This window comes from Ursus maritimus, unplaced genomic scaffold (assembly GCF_017311325.1).
Source record: "Ursus maritimus isolate PB19 unplaced genomic scaffold, ASM1731132v1 scaffold_4, whole genome shotgun sequence".
NCBI classification, from domain to species: Eukaryota; Metazoa; Chordata; class Mammalia; order Carnivora; family Ursidae; genus Ursus; species Ursus maritimus.
In genome coordinates, this window is record NW_024426552.1 from 55,815,465 (window position 1) to 55,835,711 (window position 20,247).

General features: G+C 40.5%; 1 protein-coding gene across 8 annotated transcripts in view; it reads left to right on the forward strand.

Annotated features, from left to right (window-relative positions):
* PHLDB2 (pleckstrin homology like domain family B member 2) overlaps positions 1 to 19,924 on the forward strand; it is an 85,147-nt gene extending 65,223 nt beyond the window's left edge. For all 8 annotated transcript variants that reach the window (XM_008706600.2, XM_040621225.1, XM_040621218.1 and 5 more), the window contains 5 exons: positions 9,543 to 9,633; positions 10,570 to 10,716; positions 13,007 to 13,226; positions 17,364 to 17,449; positions 18,080 to 19,924. In XM_008706600.2, the coding sequence (XP_008704822.2) occupies positions 9,543 to 9,633; positions 10,570 to 10,716; positions 13,007 to 13,226; positions 17,364 to 17,449; positions 18,080 to 18,220 (685 nt within the window). In that variant the 3' untranslated portion in view covers positions 18,221 to 19,924. The remainder of the gene's footprint in view (positions 1 to 9,542; positions 9,634 to 10,569; positions 10,717 to 13,006; positions 13,227 to 17,363; positions 17,450 to 18,079) is intronic.
* The last annotated feature ends 323 nt before the right edge of the window (positions 19,925 to 20,247 follow it).

Sequence of the window (20,247 nt, forward strand, 5' to 3'; positions counted from 1 at the left end):
AAGATGTGCTCACGGTTAAGGTTTCCAGTGTAGAAAAGCACCTGCTGGCTTCCAAAAGTACAGTCATCAGTTTGGAGCAGTGAATATATACAAGCCCAGATTTCTGAAGCATAACCAGCCTACGGTGTGGAAGAGGGTTGAGTGTCATGGCAGCCTTTGAAAATAATTTCTCTGTGTCGTGTGTGACTTAGCCAGTCAGATACCGTATAATCCGCTTTTCTCCTGTACTCTATTTCTTTACATTGGAGTTTTTGTGGATACTGTGCTTCAAAATTCATTTGCCTCTGTTGGCTGACTCCAAGTCTCATTAGGACTCCTTTTGATTGAATGAAGAAATCATTTCCAACAGTATAGTAAGAACTTTGAAGGATTTCTTACACTTCCGTTTCATTAAAAAGAAGGCTTTAGCTGTTTCACATATTAAAATTTTTGTAAGGATTTAGCCATCTACATGTGTGTTCCTACTTTGAGGCAAGCAAAGATGGTCTTATGGAATTACGGCTAAAGGCACACCTAAAATATAGATCTCGTCCTGGGACTCTGCCCCTTCAAAAGCTTTGATGACGCCCTACTCCCCTTTGAGTAAAGTCATGCCTTAGAGCCTGCATTCTGGATCCTTCCCAACTTCCCATTCACTTTCTCCTCCTGATACGCCTCACAGGGCTTCTTATTAATTGAGAGCGTGATGAATACTCAAACCTCTGTGCCTTTGACCATATTGGCCCCAGGCCTGGAATCAAATAGCTTCTTCACTCATTTATTTATAGGCTCCTTCATTCCACAAATACTCTTAGAGTGCTCTGGAGGCAACAGTGGGCTGGCGTTGGCTCATACTAGCTGGCAAGTGCCAATGCACATATTTCCACCTAAGTGGGATCAGTGATGTCACGTTGGTAGTTTGAAATTGGCCATGGTGGGAGTATATACTCCGCAGAAATGAACATTTGCTGTATATCAGGGTTTTTATTTCCCTCCAGAGAGCTGATTTACCAGCACCACACTGTCTACGGTCAATATATCCTTCCGTTTGTGTAGTCACTCAATCTATACTTACTGAGCACCGGTAGTGCCTGGCATTGTAAATAGCTTTACCGTTTCCATCCCCTACTCCCGTCTGAGCCTGGAGAAACTTTCCTCGTCCTTCAGGCTTCAACTTAAGTTGGAAACTCATGAAAATTTCTCCTTTAGGGCCTTTTTCTTCTGTGTTTCCATTGCACTTGATTCTTTTTTCTATTATATCACTGATCACATGGCAGTATAAAATTTTTTCTTCAGTAATTAACTGGTGAATTCATCAATGTCAAGGAGAATGGCTAATTATCTTTTGGTTTCTACAGCCAGCAGAGATCTGAGCAGATAGTAGGTATTTAGCAATTGTTGGCTGAATAAATACCTCAGGATACAGTAAAATGGCCATATTTTCAATTTTGTCATATTTTTAATTTTGTTTGATTAATTGGCTGAGAACCATTATGATTTCAACCTTAGAAACATCCAATATTCCATAAATGTTAATTGAGCACTTGTGTGTCCCAAATGCAAATGTCTAGTTGGATGATTGCCATCCACAAACTTCCCTCTATTGGACTAAAGCCCCAGACTGGAAGCAGGAATGGGCTACAATCGTGCTCCTTGAAGCAGATCACAGAATGCTCTTGGTCCTGATCTGCTTGCTAGTCTGTGCAATGGACGGGTTGTTTCTTGAATATAAGGCAAGGATGAATTTTAAAACATTTTGATGGAAAATTACCATCATGTAAATATAATTTATTTCTTTTCAAAGATTTGAGTAATTTGCTCTCCCCTCACCTACAATAAGAGAATGACAGAGAGAGAGGGAAAGTAATATCAGCAAGGTGTACTTAGCTTTGGGTTATTTAATGTTTCGTAAATGAAAAGAATATGAAACTCAACTGTAACCAAACATTATAGCCAGAAAATTTTAAGGGTGGGGGAAAAGGAGAAGACAGATGTTACATTCTGTGGTACATAAAGTATACAGTGTATTTTCATTTGGCATTAATGGGTGAAATATTAAAATTATTGGATATATTCTATAAGAGAAGCAATGGAGTCTCTGGGGGAAAATAATAAAGCAACAATAAGAATTGTATTGCTGCTTGGGGCGCCTGGATGGCGCAGTCGTTAAGCATCTGCCTTCGGCTCAGGGCGTGATCCCCGCATTATGGGATCGAGCCCCACATCAGGCTCCCCTGCTGGTAGCCTGCTTCTTCCTCTCCCACTCCCCCTGCTTGTGTTCCCTCTCTCGCTGGCTGTCTCTATCACTGTCGAATAAATAAATAAAATCTTAAAAAAAAAAAAAGAATTGTATTGCTGCTTGTCACATGGGAATGACCTAAATTAAATGAGGACGTTATGGGGGTGCCTGGGTGGGTCAGTTGGTAAGCGTCTGCCTTCAGCTCAGGGTGTGATCGCAGGGTCCTGGGATCGAGCCCCACATCAGGCTACCTGCTCTGCTATGAGCCTGCTTCTTCCTCTCCCACTCCCCTTGCTTGTGTTCCCTCTCTCACTGGCTCTTTGTCAAATAAATAAATAAAATCTTAAAAAAAAAAAAAAGAGGACATTATGTAATGATAAAAATGGCTTTTGGGGGCTCCTGGGGGGCTCAGTCAGTTGAGTGTCTGACTCTTGGTTTTGGCTCAAGTCATGATCTCCAGGTCATGAGATCGAGCCCTGCATCAGCTCCACACTCAGCGGCGGAGTCTGCCTGAGATTCTCTCTCTCCCACGGCACCTCCCCACCTAAAAATAAATAAATAAATTTTTTTTTTTTTTAAAAGAATAAAGCTTTTTTGGGGCCTGCCATTATTATTTCAGGTTAGAAGGATTTGCGTTTCACGTTATTCAACATTAAAAGGTGCAATAGCTCACTTTTTAAAAAGTTTCACACGACTGTGTGGCAAGGAGACACTTGAGCGCGTGGAAGGGCCGGGCAGCAAACTGTCTGGCACTGAAGGTGCTCTGAGACGCCTGCTGCCCTGAGCTTGTCCGAGCCGGGCCAGCAGGTGCCGGAGTGGACGTGCTCAGGACAGATAGCCTAGAATGTTGAGCAGTTGTTCGTAAATGACCGTAAACTGACCCATCAAATGTGGTGCTTCTGAATAACAAGGCACAAACAAAAGTCGGCCACCCAACAACTATGATAGCAGGGTGACAGGAGGAATAAAGATGGGCATGAAGACTGAGAACACAAATTCCCAGGGTCAGCGGGACGCCCATGCTTCTGTGGCACTTGGTACTTAGTCGTTATTTTGAAAACAGCAGACTATTCTCCCCTCTTCTCAAGTAATTGTGAACATTTTATACCAATATGTCTTTGGTGAACTCTTGATAGCCTGACCTTTTATTTATCTATTTGTTTTAAGATTTTTATTTATTTATTTGAATGAGAGAACAGGGAGGGGCAGAGGGGGAGGGAGAAAGAATCTCAAGCAGACTCCACACTGAGCACCAAGCCCAACGTAGGGCTCAGTCCCACGACTGGGAGATCATGACCTGAGCCAAAACCGAGAGTCAGACACTTAACCAACTGAGCCACCCAGGCGCCCCTGTGTATCTATTTCTGAGCCATTGTTAGTAAAGAAATACACTCTAAGCATTTTCCTGTCTTGGCATTTTTCTACTCCCTGCCTCTTTCTTCCCTCCAAAAATTGAAAGTAAATACTCATCCCTTCAAATGATCACTCCCCGTCTCTCATATTTAGTGACGGTGAAAGCAGCAGTGCAGCAATGGGTAGAGGATATTACCCAGGAAGGATCCACTTTGATTATAATTACCAAGCATTACAAGTTCAGATCTGGACACTTAAGCACCGTGACAGAGCAAGAACGGAATTACTTTTATTTGCTTGCCTGGTTGCTTTTTCTTAACATGGTTTCCGGAGGTAGAGAATGAGACTGATTCCACTACATGTGCCAAATGGAGAGGACAGCATCACTGTGGAGCGTTCCTGGCGGGTAGTTATACATGACCACGATTATTTTGTGTCCTTAGTTCACACACACCTGACCCAGTGGCACTAGCAATCACAGATAACCAGTCACCGTGGTCAGAAATTACCAGTAGTATTTATTTCATTGTACCGTCCGATCCTCTGAATGTCAAAAAAATTGAAGGCTAAGTAGAAGATACCTGTAAAAGGTTTGGTATAAAAGGAAGAGAGAGAGAGAGAAACAAACATGTTGCTTCTGTATCCCATCTACTTTAAAAAATTCATGCTACCCTAAGATAAGCTTGTATCCACTATTATGATGGAAAATAATATGATAAACATGAGGCAAATGGGTAATAAGAAACTAAGGTTTGGGATGTATACTACGACAACACGTCCTAAATGAGAACTTTTTGAAATCAGGTAGAAGAAGAAAGAAAGGACTAAAACATTCTCACGATGTGAGACTTTTTTTAAGCTACGTATTAAAATACCCTGAAATGATATGTATATTAAAGTGGTAACTCCATGCTGAAATTCTAGTGACAGAAACTTAGTCTTCTGGTTTATTATGTCACAAGGAGCCATTTGTAGAATTAGAATTACTCAGAGCTGTGGGTACATTGGCCCTTCGCTCTTTGTTGAGACGTCATTTTTGTGTCTACCAGGTTACTTGAGTCGGACGATGTGTTTGCTTTTTCAGCATCATTACTTACACCACAAACAAACAAAAAGCTAAGAAAACAGGTCTTGGGTCATAGAAAATGGCAGTTGAGAGTCAATTCTGCATAAAACCTCTATTCTGCTGAAATTACTGACTTGGCTTAGACCGTGTCATGTTCTGCATACTGCCTACAATGATATGTTATTATCACAATTGCTATTACTAATTTACCAAGCCCTGGCCTTGTGCTCATACTTGGAGAAAATGTTGGGGGAACTTGATCCTTCATTATAGCTTAAATGCCCGCAGTGTGCATGTGGGGCGGGAACAAGACTGGCTATGGAGTGGAGAGCAGTCCGTGGCTGAACTTGGGTCTAAGGGATGCTTTCATCTGAATTTCAGATGCTTCACATTTCTTCATTTTAGGCAAAAGTTCGTATTCTGCTTTTTACCTTAGATAGTCAACACTCAGTGTCTGCATTTTATTCGAGGGAGTTCTTTCAGAAGAGATAGAGAAAAGCCAAAGTGATGGGGGGTGGGGGCAGCCAACTGTCAAAGGGACTGGATGTATCATACCATGTGAGAAATGGTTAGGAAGGGTCCAGGGGCTTGTCGTGTTCCTATAATATTCTAGGAGCTACTGAACAGAGAAAGGCTAGACATTTTATGAGGAGTAACAATTTGCTAAAGCTGAAAAAATAATTGAAAAGATTAATTGAAAATAAATATTCTGGGATACTGGCTCTTCATTTTTTTTTTTAAGATTTTATTTATTTATTTGAGTGAGAGAAAGAGAGAGAAGGAGCAGAGACAGGGACAGAGGGAGAAGCAGACTCCCCACTAAACAGGCATCCCGATATGGGGCTCGATGCCAGGACGCTAGGGTCATGACCCAGGCTAAAGGCAGACGCTTAACCAATTTGAGCCACCCAGGTGCCCCCTGGCTCCATTTGATGGCAATTCTGGTGCACTGATGGCAGTCTTGGAAAAGCTTTATGTGTCTTTATGGAGAATTTTGTTTTGCTCCAGTTAGTTTTATTATGTTTTGCTTTGCTTACTTATTTCTTGTATGCCATTGTTCTTTGCTTTTCTTTTTTAATTTTTTTTCTGTTTTTGCCTTTGCCTATAAAATATTCTAAAAGGCCCTAAAAACCTAAAATCTGCTAAAATCCTTTACCCTTGACAGAAGGAAGTTTTGTTTTTCTTTATGAATATGGTTTTTACCAAAGTTGGTCAGATACCCAAAGAACTCTTCAGTTGACAAATAGCAGAACACAACTGAGTAGGAAAAGTCTCCAAAACTAGTCATCTTTATATTGTTAATGACCCGATGACTCAGTATCACCAGCATCCTTACAGCAATCACATGCAAGATCAGAAATGTGTGCCTGCCTTTTGAAGAAGGTCAGAAGTTGGAGCAATGGAAAGAAACATGACTCCTCTTGTAATTTGGATGCACTTGAGAAAGCAAAGATGAGTGTTGTGCTCTAAGTAATGCATTATCAGGCTTATCTTCAGGGACTTCGGACTCTCCTTTTGCATGGCAGGTGCTCAGCATTTCACTTGCTGACATTGGCGTCTGCCATGGATGCCATGATATGACAAGCCTAGACTTTTCCCTACATTCCCATTGCAGCAGCCTTTGCTTTTCAGTGTAGGTGCAACTCTGATGGGACAAAAAAGTAAAAATGGCGGTGACAGTCTCACAGAGCAGCAGGAGTTTTGCTAAATAAAAGTGGTTTACATGTCAAGGAAATATTAAAATCAAAAATAGCAAAAGGCGGGCTCCGTGGATACAAATTATTTTTTATACAAAATAACCAAAGTAGATTTAGAAGTATATAAAATGTAGCTTGAAAAAGTAGCTGACTTTAGGTGCCTACGGGTTATGAAGACGGGAGGTGGTAAACATTAACATGTATTTTCTATCAAATATTTTCAGAAGATTGAGTTCCTTTGGAGCAAAAGTTAAGACATTTATGGAAATATTGCCAAATTGAATATAATTGGCAGGAAATTAATTATAAATATTATAAAATAAATGGAAAACCCTCTGAAAAATTCTAAAAACTTAACAGAAATATTTAAAGACAGATAACTATTTGAAAACTTGCCCCCAGGATGTGCCCAAATTACAGATATATGAAAAATCATGAACTGAAAATATTTGTTTCTAACGAAGTTATTTCCAACCAATTCATCCGGATAGGTTTCATGGAGCTCAAGGTCATACTTAGGCCAGTGAATGGAAGCTGTAGGAAGGTAGATTTTGATTCAGCTTAAGTATCAACATTCTAACAATGTTGTCCAAACAAGGAAGGAATGGATACAGTAAGTTTTCTATAGCTGACAATGTTCCGGCACAAACTAGATGAAAAATGAGTATGTTCTAGAAAGAACTAAAGGACAGATGGGGGTTAGACTCTTGGTGAGTGCTTTTTTTTTTTTAATTGGTGAGTTTTTAAGACCTGAGACCTAGTGAAATCAAATTATTTATTTCCAAATCAATAGGAGACATAAGACATATACCTGATGTCACAGACAACACTATCGAATATAAACACGATACTGCGCGATTGCAGGGCCTAATGTTTGTCTTTGGCTTTCTTAGTTGAGCTGATGAAGTGTGCCACTTAATCTCTATGACCTTGGCTGTTCTCAATAAAGAGGAATACACCTTCCTGCACAAAAATTAAAGATTTTTTTCTTTAATTCTTACTGGTTGAAGAGAACAGAACCTACCCTTTTGTATACCCCCCCCCAACAGTTCATAGAAATGAACTGTTCTCTATCAGGAGAACACACCTGGCTAAAAATTGGCCCCATGTAACCCTGCAAAGTACAGAGATTAGTTAAGCTTCTAGGGAGACAACAGTCCTAAGACTGTCCCTTTCCTGGATGGATGCATTTTGTAATGGGGCTGGAAGTACTGATTTTTTTTTCTAAAAGACATTTTTTTAGAGCTGTCTTAGGTTCACAGCAAAATTGAAAAGAAGATACAGAGAGTTTCCATATCCCCCTGTCCCCACACACGCACAGCCTCCCGCATTGTTAACATCCCCCACCAGAGTGCTGCACTTGTTACAATTGATGAACCTATATTGACACATTATTATCACCCAAAGTCCAGAGTTTACAACTGGGTTCACTTTTGATGTTGTGCATTCTATGGGTTTGGACAAATGTACAATGTCAAGTATCCGTCATTATAGGTCATACGGAGGGTTTTCATTGCCCTGAAAATCCTCTGTGCTCTGCATAGTCATTCTTTCCTCCCTTCCACTCCCCACTTCAAACCACTGGCCACCACTAATCTTTTTACTGTGTGTGTGGTTTTGCCTTTTCCAGAGTGTCATATTGTTGGAATCATACAGAATGTAGCCTTCTCAGATTGGCTTCTTTCACTGAATAATATGCGTTTAAGGTTTCTTCGTGTCCCCTCATGGCTTGGTAGCTCATTTCTTTTTAGTGCTAAATAATATTCCATTGTCTGGAAGCACTATGGTTTATTCATTTACCTACTGAAGGGGATCTTGGTTGCTTCCAAATTCTGGCAATTAGGAATAAAGCTGCTGTAACACTGCTGCTACTGATTTTAAGATAAACCATGTGGCCTGGTTACTGTGGCCATTTATCTCGGTAAGGGAATTTAGCCCTATGTTTGAAACATTGTAGGCTTGAGTTGATCAACAATATAATTTGGGGAGACTATACTAAGAATTACCCATTTTGTTTTCGTATGAATTCATTTTTATATAAATGCATCAGACTTGAGTCCCTACTGTGTGCCAGGCTATGGAAGATGCAGGAACAAAAGCCTTTCTGACCCCAAGAGAGTCTAGAAAAGAAGCGTATATTAAATGGCTATATAAGTGTATATGCGTAGGAAATAACATTGGTTCTCTATGCTGGAACATCAGAGTAAAGAAGTTTTGACCTAGGTCATGCCCTTTTTTCCAGAACACTCAAATGAAATGTAAGAGAAAAATAACATTTCTGGTTAGTGTTAAACATTGCCATGTTATTTGCTTTCTCTTTTAGTTACTTACCCTAACTGTTCTTGCAGCTTTTATTTCTTTTGTGTTTTTCCTTCATTTATGTGCATGATGTCTTTCTCAAGATGCATTTCTTTTGAGGCTCTTGATTCCCTTCATGAAGGTTCCTCATCAGTATGGTGGATGAGTGTTATGGACAAAACTAGCCACCACACTTCTGTTGCACTTTTAAGAGAAGGTGTTTTTTTTTTTTAATTGGCATCATCACATAAGAAATAAAATGTCCACGTGTGTGTGTGGGTGTGTGTGTGTGTGTGTGTATTTTTTTTTTAGTAATCTCTATATACAATGTGGGGCTCAAACCCATGACCCAGAGATCAAGTGTCACATAATATTCTAACTGAGCCAGCCAGGCACCCCCTAAAATGTCCACATGTTTAAAGGCACAGCAAAAAAGCAGCTGGGGACCCATTTCCAAACCAAATAAAGTGACTTCAAATCACAGGTGTCATCTACACTGAACTTTGGGGATGGTCTTATTGGCCCGGTATCTCTGAACAATTAAAGTAACGGGAAAGCCTCCCACGGTCCATAATTTTTAGACTCTGGAAAAAGCATTTTGAGAACACACTTTGTAAGATTTAGTTTGGGTTTATTTATTTATGAGTAAAGCACTCCGCTTTGGTATTATCTTCCTTGCCTATATTTTGTCTTCTAAACTGAGGTGAGTCAATGTCACCTACATTTTCAGAGCTGAACTCACTGGCCTGTTCAGGCCAATGACTCTCCTAAGTAACATCCTTTAAATGACATTGGATTGTGTCGTGCACCTTTCTGGAAGCTGTGTGCGTGCGTGCCCATGTATGCGTATGTATTTCAAGAGACATCAATCTCAAGCAATATTCTTGAGAGGCCTTTGTGTTCTCTTCAGTGCCAGCACTTCAAATATTGCCAGAATAGAAGAAATGGAGAGACTTTTGAAGCAGGCTCATGCAGAGAAGACCCGGCTGCTTGAATCCAGGGTAGGCATGTTGTCTTTATGCGGGAGGTCAGTGAGGCAATGGTTCATCCTGCCTGCACGTGACAGGAAACTGTCCTGGGGCCTGAGAAGCAATATAATCTTGGGAGTAGTCACTCAACCCTTTTGGCCTCTTTTTTTTTTTTTTTTTTTATCTGAAAAGTAAGGGTGGCAGAGAGGATTTCTAAGCCTCCTGACTGCACTACAATTTTTTGTAATTTGTAATATGTATAGTGTCAACGTCGTTGACTGAAATGAGTGCTTTGTGTTGTCTTTTCCCTTTGATGGCCACTTTGTTTGCCTGCCAAGGAACAAGGAGGAATGTCATATCTTTATGGACTCTCCCTTCCTTGCCAGCTGGTGTGAACTGTGCTATTGTAATATTTAAAATCCCACGTTACTGTGACTGTATTTCAAGCGAGAATCTGAACTTCCTTAGGAATCCCCCTGAATGCCTTTGCATCCTGCCTTAAAGGGCCCCTCCTTTCCTCTGCCGACTTCTCTGTGAGATTCCTCTGTGACCGAGCTTCGGCCAGGAAGCCGCAGACAACAAAGGAACCGGAAGGACCAAGATTGATGGCCTTCAGTTAGAAGATGGCCACGGAAAGGAGGGCTAACTGCCATGACTAGTGTTGGGTGACAATTTGTGATCCTTTTTTATGAAAAGTGGGAGAGTGGTGGTCATCCATATGAAATGACTAAATACCACAAGCCGGATTTTCACTAAATATTCAATTGTTAATTAAATGTGGTGGTTGCATTTCTATGTGGGATGATTTTGAAGACTACGTGAGAGGTGATTTTAGTCTAGGTGGTCTATTGCAAGAACCCAGGCTATAAAACCAGCAATTGTCTACTGAGAAGTTTCTTTTTCCATTAGTTAGAATCATTCAAGTGTAACCAGCATGTCCTAAAATTTGTTCTGCATAATAACATTTAGGAACGGGAAATGGAAGCCAAGAAACGAGCTCTGGAAGAAGAAAAACGACGCCGAGAACTCCTGGAAAAACGACTGCAGGAAGAAACTAGCCAGCGGCAGAAGTTAATTGAAAAGGAAGTAAAAATAAGGGAGAAACAGAGGGCACAGGTTGGTGGGACAATGTGGATGGATTGCAATAGGTCGCCCCCTGGTGGTCATTCTTTAGAAGACAGTCGTGCTTGTCAAGACACCTTGCTGGGCACCTCAGTCAGCAGCCCTAACATGTGACTGCTAAGACACAGATGGGGGTTCAGAGACCAAAAAATGTATGTTTATCTCAAAACTTTTGGGGACCTACTAACCAAATGACGCTTTTCTCTAGTCACGCATGGAACATTTTAATGGGTGAGGCATTTTTTCTTCTACCCATTTTTTTTTTTTGCGGTGTATTTAAAAGGAGCATGTTTTTCTGAGCAGCTTTGAAAAATGCAGCTGAACTTGCTCCTGAAAACAAATACAACACCCAGACTAAAACCTTTGGTTGAGGAAGAGAAGAGGTTCTATTAAGCCATTTTTGGAAGCAGACACTCCAGGACAAAATATTTTACCAACCCAATTTCTTGGTAGTGTTAGTGGGTTTTCTGTTTTGGTTTGGTTGTCTAACCACTGTATTGTCACACATGTCCCCTTTGCTACAGCCGTCCCCACACGCGTGCGCAAGGTTACTGAACTCAAGCAAAACTCAGGAAAACCACCCATTTCCTTTAACTTCCCCTCTTGCTTATTGTAGAGTTTGAATCTCTGTCACTAAAGCTGCCTACATAATGTATGTTTGCTGAGAAACAAAAATAAATTTCATGCAGGCCTCTTAATGTAAAGTTCAAACCCATTTTACCAAGGTTTACTAGACTTCATAAAAGGTGCTATTTCCCTTATTCTTTATAGTGGCTGGGAGTTGAATAGCACAGCAGTGAGAGACTATCTTTTTTTTTTTTTAAGATTTTATTTATTTATTTATTTACTTGACAGAGATAGAGACAGCCAGCGAGAGAGGGAACACAAGCAGGGGGAGTGGGAGAGGAAGAAGCAGGCTCTTAGCAGAGGAGCCTGATGTGGGGCTCGATCCCAGAACGCCGGGATCACGCCCCGAGCCGAAGGCAGACGCTTAACCGCTGTGCCACCCAGGCGCCCCAGTGAGAGACTATCTTGAGGACTCTGTGTGTTTTGAGGTATCTGTAAGGCTGTGACATCTGTCTGAAGTCAAATACCACAGAATCAAAGGCACAATATTGAAGAAAAGTACAAAGGAAAACACGTTCATTTTATTTCATTATGTCCACCATCGGCCAAATTATGATTCACAGGGAAGGTCATCCATACCTGTTCGGTATTTGAAGCCAAACCAGAAAGCATAATTCTACTTTTATCCCAATTATAAGATTTGACTCCAAGTATATATTTAGGTCATTTTCCCCAGGGCAAAGGGGTAGGGTTATTTAACAGAATAAACTGGAACGCCATTTTAGAAATATGACCCATGGCGATAACGTGCTTCCTAGATTAGATGAACCTTTCTTCCAGCCATAGTAAAATAAAAGACATCTTTGTACATCTCGTCCGTATCTGCTCATTGGGCAGCCCATCCGGTACAGCTTTGATCCTACTGCTTACGTTACTTTAGCTTCGCTTTTCAAAACCTACATCTCTGCCTTTGATTTCTATCAGAAAGTGTGTGTCAGCCCACGTGTATAGCTTTGGGTGGGCGGTGGTGCACTTACTAAATAATGTTCACCACTCAGGTCATGTCTGAGATTATTTAAGGACATGTTAGGTTGTATCGGCAGAAGTCCAGGGAACTTCACAGAGGAGGAGTCCCCATCTGTAGGAGGCAGCCCAGGGAACTTCATGCCTGTTGTGACTCCCTATTTTTAAGTGCTAAGTACCTCTTAGAAAGCTAAGGTTGGGGCGCCTGGGTGGCACAGTCGTTAAGCGTCTGCCTTCGGCTCGGGGTGTGATCCCGGCGTTCTGGGATCAAGCCCCACATCAGGCTCCTCCGCTATGAGCCTGTTTCTTCCTCTCCCACTCCCCCTGCTTGTGTTCCCTCTCTCTCTGGCTGTCTCTCTCTGTCAAATAAATAAATAAAATCTTTTTTAAAAAAAAAGAAAGAAAGAAAGCTAAGGTTAATGGCATTTCCCGATGTTCTCATCTGTCCATTTCAAGGAGTAGAATCTATTCTCCTGAGTTTATCCACACACACCCCCCCCCGCATATTGTAGCCTCCTTCTTAAAATACTGTACACTTTTTTAAACTCCAAAGGATAATGTTCATCTTAAGTTCTCAGAATCACATGGACATTGTAATGCTTAGGCTTTTCAGTGCACGTCTGTTCCTAAACATCTGTGACCTGAAATGAAACGAATCATTAGCTGTATATGACATGGGTCTGTGCTTTTCCAGGCTCGACCTCTGACACGCTATCTGCCTGTCCGGAAGGAGGACTTTGATTTGCGAAGCCATGTGGAGACTGCTGGCCACAATATCGATACCTGTTATCACGTGTCGATCACAGAAAAGACCTGCCGAGGATTCCTTATCAAAATGGGTGGAAAAATTAAAACTTGGAAAAAACGATGGTTTGTTTTTGACCGGAACAAGCGCACGTTCTCTTATTACGCAGGTGAGTGAGAAGAAAACCCCTCAGCGATACATTCAAATCAGGAATTCTCTGTTAAAGAGCAAAGGTAATAAACATCAGGACGAATGAGTTGGTAAGTAATAGAATTAATGGCAATCTTAGCTTTGTGGGTATGTATTATTTTATATTCAGGTTATATAGTCCCCCTGATATGCATTTCCTCTCTAATAATAAAATAATAAAAATATAATAATAAAAACTCTATGTTATTTAAATAACAGAGAAATAATAAAAACTCTATGTTATTTAAATAACATAGAGAAATAATAAAAACTCTATGTTATTTAAAAAATGTGAATTCATGGGGCACCTGGGTGGCTCAGTCGGTTAAGCGTCTGCCTTCAGCTCAGGTCATGGTCCCGGGGTCCTGGGATTGACCCCTGCATCGTGCTCCCTGCTCAGTGAGAAGCCTGCTTCTCCCTCTCCCTCTGCCTGATGCTCTCCCTGCTTGTGCTGTCTCTCTGTCAAATAAATAAATAAAATCTTTTTAAAAAGTGTGAATTCGTCGCTTCTAGTTCTGAAATAAGCTGAAGTCCAAATAAGTAGTAAATGGGATTTTTCTTTTTAGACCAAAATATTGACTTTTAAACCACGAGGCCAGGAAAAAGGTTTCTGTTTATTTATTTATGGTCATCTGCCCTATTTAAGTCACACACAATTAGGCAGCCTTGGCTGACAGTCCCTCAGCTTGAGTTTATAAACTAGCACGGTTATTGAAGCAGAGGGTAAAGCTCATCCATGAACAAGGGAACAAGTAAGTATTTATTAAGTGACTGAAATCTTTTTGGATTCTTAAATGGTGGATTATGAGAAACGTACCCTACTGAGTCTTTGAAAAATACAGGACTATGGCTGTAACTGCTGTACTTAGAAGTCTCCCGGGTCCCCTAGGAAACACGTCCGTCGTCAGTGCAGGTAGAGTCTGCTCTCTTCAACAACTGAAGAAAAGTACTATCATGTCAGCGCTTGTGAAGAGACCGTCTCTGTGGTGACGGTACCAGCATGTATGAGACTGTTAGAAATGGTTACATCGATGTCATAAGTAAGAAATAACCGTCCCGTCCCTTCATCTATAGTGTGAGTCAGGATATGTTTATGAAGAGAAGTGTGAGGGACCAAGAAGCACGTGAAAGAGGGGAAACACTGGCTGTGGGGCCCCAGAACTGGGGTGAGGAGGGGCAGGGGTGTGTGGGGGGCTTCAGTTCATGCAGCGGCCAGCGGCCTGAAGCAAATGGCCTGACCCTCAGGGGTTCCCCGCTTGCCTCTCTCGGGCTTTCTGAGCTCATGTTTAATGAGAATCCAGAGATGTTCTCTTCAGTTAGTACCACAGAAAAGATGCTAGTTTAATGAGAAATGCCAGTTCAGTGTCTGCAAAATCCATAAACAAAACTTTGTGCTGTGCTAGTCTCCACAATCTCACCCAGAATTTTCAAAAATAAAATTTGAATGATCAGCTTCAGACAAAGGAGCTTCACTCTTCCTCTCTGCTTCTCTTCTCTGAGGGCCTTACTTCCTTCTTTCCCTTGTAGGTTGCTCAGTTCCCCTTCCTTCCTCTGACCCATGTCAGAACCTGTGCTCCTGACCGTGTAAATGCATTTTTCCAATTTCAAACTTCTTGGTGATCGGTTTTCGATTTTTTGGACCAAAACCGTTTTGGTATATGAATGATTACGCAGAACTGTAATACATAACACAGGCAAAAATTATATTTCATTCGGGTTTTTATTTTTATTTTTTTTAAGATTTTGTTTATTTGAGAGAGAGAGAGAGAGAAAGCGAGAGACAGAGCACAAGCAAGGGGGTGGGTCAGGGAGAAGGAGAAGCAGACTCCCTGCTGAGCAGAGAGCCCTACACAGGGCTCGATCCCAGGACCCCTGAGCCGAAGGCAGACCCTTAACCGACTGAGCCACCCAGGCACCCCTCATTCAGGTTTTGAATATTTACATATTATAGAACTGGCCAGTGAGTCCTAGTTTGACAAATGCTGTTCATTTGGCTCTGTTTACAACCATCATTAGCTTGTCCGCCCCTCACTCCCACCCCCACTCTCCCCAAACATCACCAAGTGCAGGACTAGATCAGTCCACAGGAAGCCATACAGATCGCAGTGCAGGCTGGACTAGACCCCCAGACGCCACCTCCCTTCAGCTGGTGCTCGGGTAGATGGGCGCCATGTTTGTGAAGGAGCTGACCCATGAACGCTGAGAGTGTCATGAGCCTGTGCTAATCATCCTCCCGGCCTCCATAGTAACTGGCTACCCTTAGAAGAGTCGCTAAAGAAAACCGAGACCCAGAAAATATATCTGTAAATTGATGGGATCATGCTGTGGAAACTGAATGAGTAGCTGTATCGTGTCCCTTTACAATAGCATTCTTGATTCTCTTAGGTCACTATGTCCTTGTGAGGCCAGTATTTTTTGGAACTCTTTCTCATAGAAGAAGTGCCCTACAAACACAAGTTTCATTCCCCAGTTTTCTGCCTCCTGGAAACACTGATAAGATTTACTTTTATCTCCAGATTTTATTTTACATCTGTTTTCAGAAAATAAAGTATTGCTGTATTCCCATTAACATCGCAGAATCCTTCCCAGGGAATATTTGAGAGATACGCTGACCTCTTTCACAGAAACTGACGGATACCCACTGAACGTGGTATGGATTAAAGCAGTGTTTCCCCAGGAAGAGCAGAACAAACAAACAAGCAAACAAACACAAATACTGCGGCCCATGGTCAAGCACGCTCAAATAAGTTAGGAAGAAATGCTGAGTTAAATGTAATTTAACAGCTTTATATTTTCCACTGAACTTCTCAGGGTGGTTGTTTTTCAGACTAGCTTTTAGTTGTTGAAAAAAAGGGACATTCATGAATAAAATTCTTAAAAATAGAACAGAAGTCTATATAAAAGGACGTCTTTTCACGTCACGAAAGTTCTGACCTTTTCCCACTGTTAAGTCCATAATATCTTCTCAGATTTTCTCTATTCATGTTATTTATATCTTTCAGTATATATATGTATTCTTTCTTCTTTAATACAGTTGGGACCAAATTATTCAGTCTGTTCATAACGTTGTTCACGTAACAGTATTTCAAGATTTTTTTCTGCTAAGCACACGCAGATCTAGTCTTGAATTTCCGTGGCTGTGTGGATTCCACTGCATGGCGGGTCTCTGGTTGAATCAGTCCCCTGTTAAATCAAGCAGGTGTTTTGCAGCCTTCTGCTGTAACGAACACAAATCCATGCGTGCGCATGAGTAGCTCTGGTGCCGTAAAGTTTGAGGAGTGGAATTGCTGAGTGAGGATTGTTCGCATTTTTAATTGGCTTGTTTTTCCCAACTGCCTTTCCAAAACTTTCTTCTTTGCGCTCCCACGAGCAGGGTACGATAGAGTTTCTTTGCAGTCTCATCCACGCTTTTAAGATTCTTCAGTATGTTCGCGTGCTTTTATATAATCTTCGCTGAGTGTAAATTACAAAATATTTCAAGAACTTATTAGATCACAGAGGAATGCTGTTTGGTTGGTTGATCGTTTTTGTTTTGTTCGAGATTTCGTTTGGTTTTTATGGCAAATTTGATGAAAGCTTAGAAACCGTTTGGAAAATGCTGCATTGAAAGGACATCAGATTATTGACATGAAGCTCTTTTCTCCTGGGAACAGGAGAAAAAGCATGCTGGACAAGAAATTCATAGGAGAGGAATATAAGTAGAATAGTATTTTAAATTATGTCCAAAAAACACCCTTCTAACAAATTTCGTTACAACAGCTCTACACATGAATGTTTCCGTGGCAACCACTGTTCTGGAGAATGTGAGGAGATAATTTGTATCAGCGTCAGTGGTGTTTATACTTTGTGTGCTAACTTGACTGTCAGTAGCTCTGAATTGTCTTTTGTTGCAGATTTGCTGGAGAGCCTTGGGCAAAGTCAATTAGTCCCTGAGGTTTGGGCTGATGATTCCTTTTTTTGTTGTTTTTTCAGTATAGAACTGGGCTATACTTCACCTAAATTACCCAAATTAGTCTTAGGTAATTTGAAAACTAGATAAATATTGTAATAATTATACTGCAATGCTAATGTTTCCAGTCCATCAGTGGTGATATTTTAACACTACCTGTTATTGCAGACAAGCATGAAGCTAAATTAAAAGGAGTAATATACTTCCAAGCCATTGAAGAAGTGTATTATGATCACCTCAAGAACGCCAATAAGGTAAACACTGATTTTCAGATTTCTGTCATTTGCATGCATACTGAAGTTGGGGAAAATATGTTTTTTGAACTCCAAGCAATTTAGATTTGTTGTTCTGACATAACTGATTGATATAATCCTACGGTTCTAGAAAAGTGAGCATAGAAGTAATTAATACAGCTGATCTTTTGTGGGGGAAAAAAGTCACGGTGAAGTGAGAAAATCTTATGGTCCTATTAGTTTAGAAGACGCTGGTAAGTGACTTTGCATGAGGTTCTAAGAAGGAGCTACAACATGGTTATGAGGTTATCAGGAAGACTCTCATTCGGGCTAAGAGTACGAGCTGTCATTGGTCGAGCACCCACTATGAGCTAGGTACCCGCTAGGGCTCTACCGACAAAGTAGCTGCTAAGAGGATTGATCGGTGAGCTCTCTGTGTGCGATTTCTTGTGCAGAAAGTCTGGAGAGATGGTCGATCTTGGGAAGGGGGTTGGAGGTGGGGCTACAGGTTATCCTAGAGCAGCAGGAACACCAACTTAGGTTTCTACACATTAGAACTTATGAAGAGGAAGAAGCCCTCACATATGTCTGTGGTATTTAATGTAATTTCAGGATGTTTGTTTTACGTTCTTTTCCTTTCTCAATTTTTAGAGTCCTAATCCATTACTCACCTTTAGCGTCAAGACTCACGACAGAATCTACTATATGGTTGCGCCCTCGCCAGAAGCCATGCGGATCTGGATGGATGTTATAGTTACGGGGGCAGAAGGTTACACCCACTTCTTACTGTAGTGAACTGGCCCAACAGTCGACTTCAGGGCAGACTGCAATAATCTCTTACAAGAATGAAGCCATATTCGATCCCAGATGGAAAGACCCAACAGACCCATCCGTCTAACTGCGTATACTCAGAACTCCTTTTATATTAACAGGAAGTCATTTATAAAAGCGAAAAGGGGTTTAAATTCAAAGTTTGATGATAAATAACAAAAGGACTGAAACACCTATGAGAAAAAAACCCACTATTTTGGTAAATAGCATCACTTATAGGAACACTTCTTATAAACTATTTTTTATCGATTGTTTACTTTGGTGAAATAAACTGAACGGTTTACAGAATGTATGTACTTGGAAATATGAAATTATTTTAGCACCCCAGTTATTGGCATTGACATTATTGGTTATCAACCAGTTTTTTAAAAAGCATTTTTCTGAAGGTTATTTTATAAATAGAAGGAAATAAGGGTTTGGAGGGGAATGTATTTTAGGAGGAGTTTTGCCCTAATTATTAAGTACTGCACCTAAACCAAAGACTTGATATGACTTCTGTTTAATAGTGGTAGTTTCAGGTGACGAACCACGTACAGTGTTACTCTACATTTTAAAATGGTACTTTGATGCCATCAACTGTCTAGGAAATAGACTCTGAAGAGTTACCACTGGTATAAGCTGCTGTACGTGTAGAGCAAATCGCTTTTTGTAAAAGAAGAGAAAAGAAAAAGTTGTGTGTTTTAGACAGAAGCAGTCTTATTAGACAGACATTCTGTCACTTTGAGCAATTTAAAATAAGGAGAATATTTCTTGTTTTGCTTAAGATTTCTCCATTCCCAGGGCTGAGCATAAAGGCAGCCAGCAGCCGATGTCCTTTAGATTGTCTGTTTCCTCCTTTTTGTGGAACACACGTGTAAATTGCAGCCTCATGTGACATAACGATGAAATCAGAGCTCTGTTTTCACCAAAGAACAGACCAATTAAAATACTTATTTACAGAAGTAGTGTAGTTCTATAAAAATGAAAATGAACTTCGACTTAATGTTCTTTGTAATGTACTATTTTATTATGTATTTCTTTACAATTAGCCTTTGTTTTTTAGAGTTAAATTAATTTTTGTTGAATGAAATGACTTCGGGCAAGTCTCTTTTTATAACAGTTTTTCAAATGACATCTATCCTGGTTTGTCATGTTGTGTGTATTTGCAAGTATGAACGTACTCTTTCCTAAAAGTTGGCAAATGGATAGAAGTAGAAAATAATGGCTTTGCTTACCAGTACAAGGTGAGATGATTAGATTGGAAGTGTCCATAAAATCTTTGGCAGGCCTGACGGGGTACAATTTTTAAAACTTTGCAGTGTGGTTTGTATACATGTATACATGTTGCCAATAATAAGATTTTGCAACTGGATGACACATGATTTTACTTGAACAGTGGAGGACAAAGTCACGATTGCAAAAGACATTTTTATAATATGTTTTTTCAGAGATCACCCCAAATCCTGTAATGATCTAAAAGAGTGAAATGCAATTGCTAAAATTTTGTTGGTTAATGTAAAGATATAACTTGTCTGTACTGTACTTGATAGGATTATAAAGATATTCTAATCAGCATTATATCTTGCATGATGTAGTAAACCTTTTAAAATGTGTGTTAAAATATGTTGAATATGGATTAAAATGTTGACCAGATTTCACATTTGAAAATAAACTCATCTCTCGTTAGGAGGTTACCTCTTGGTGACATGACAGGGGATAGATTAATTAGCAAAAATCAATTGTGAATCTCCACAAAAGTTGTTGTGTGCTAACATTATGATTTGTAGTTTTATAAACTGAAGTAATTATAAGTATCTCTGGTCACATTCCTGTTGCTAACAAGGTGAGATAACCCCTGACAAATCTGACATCTTACTGTCTTTTTGCAAAGACGCAATTATTACTGGGAATTGCAAGGACTGTGCTTACTTCTCTGGTAGGGAAAAAGTCATGCAGGTGTGAATTAAGGGCTATACCTGATAGCAACCTCATATTTCTCCCTGGGCTTA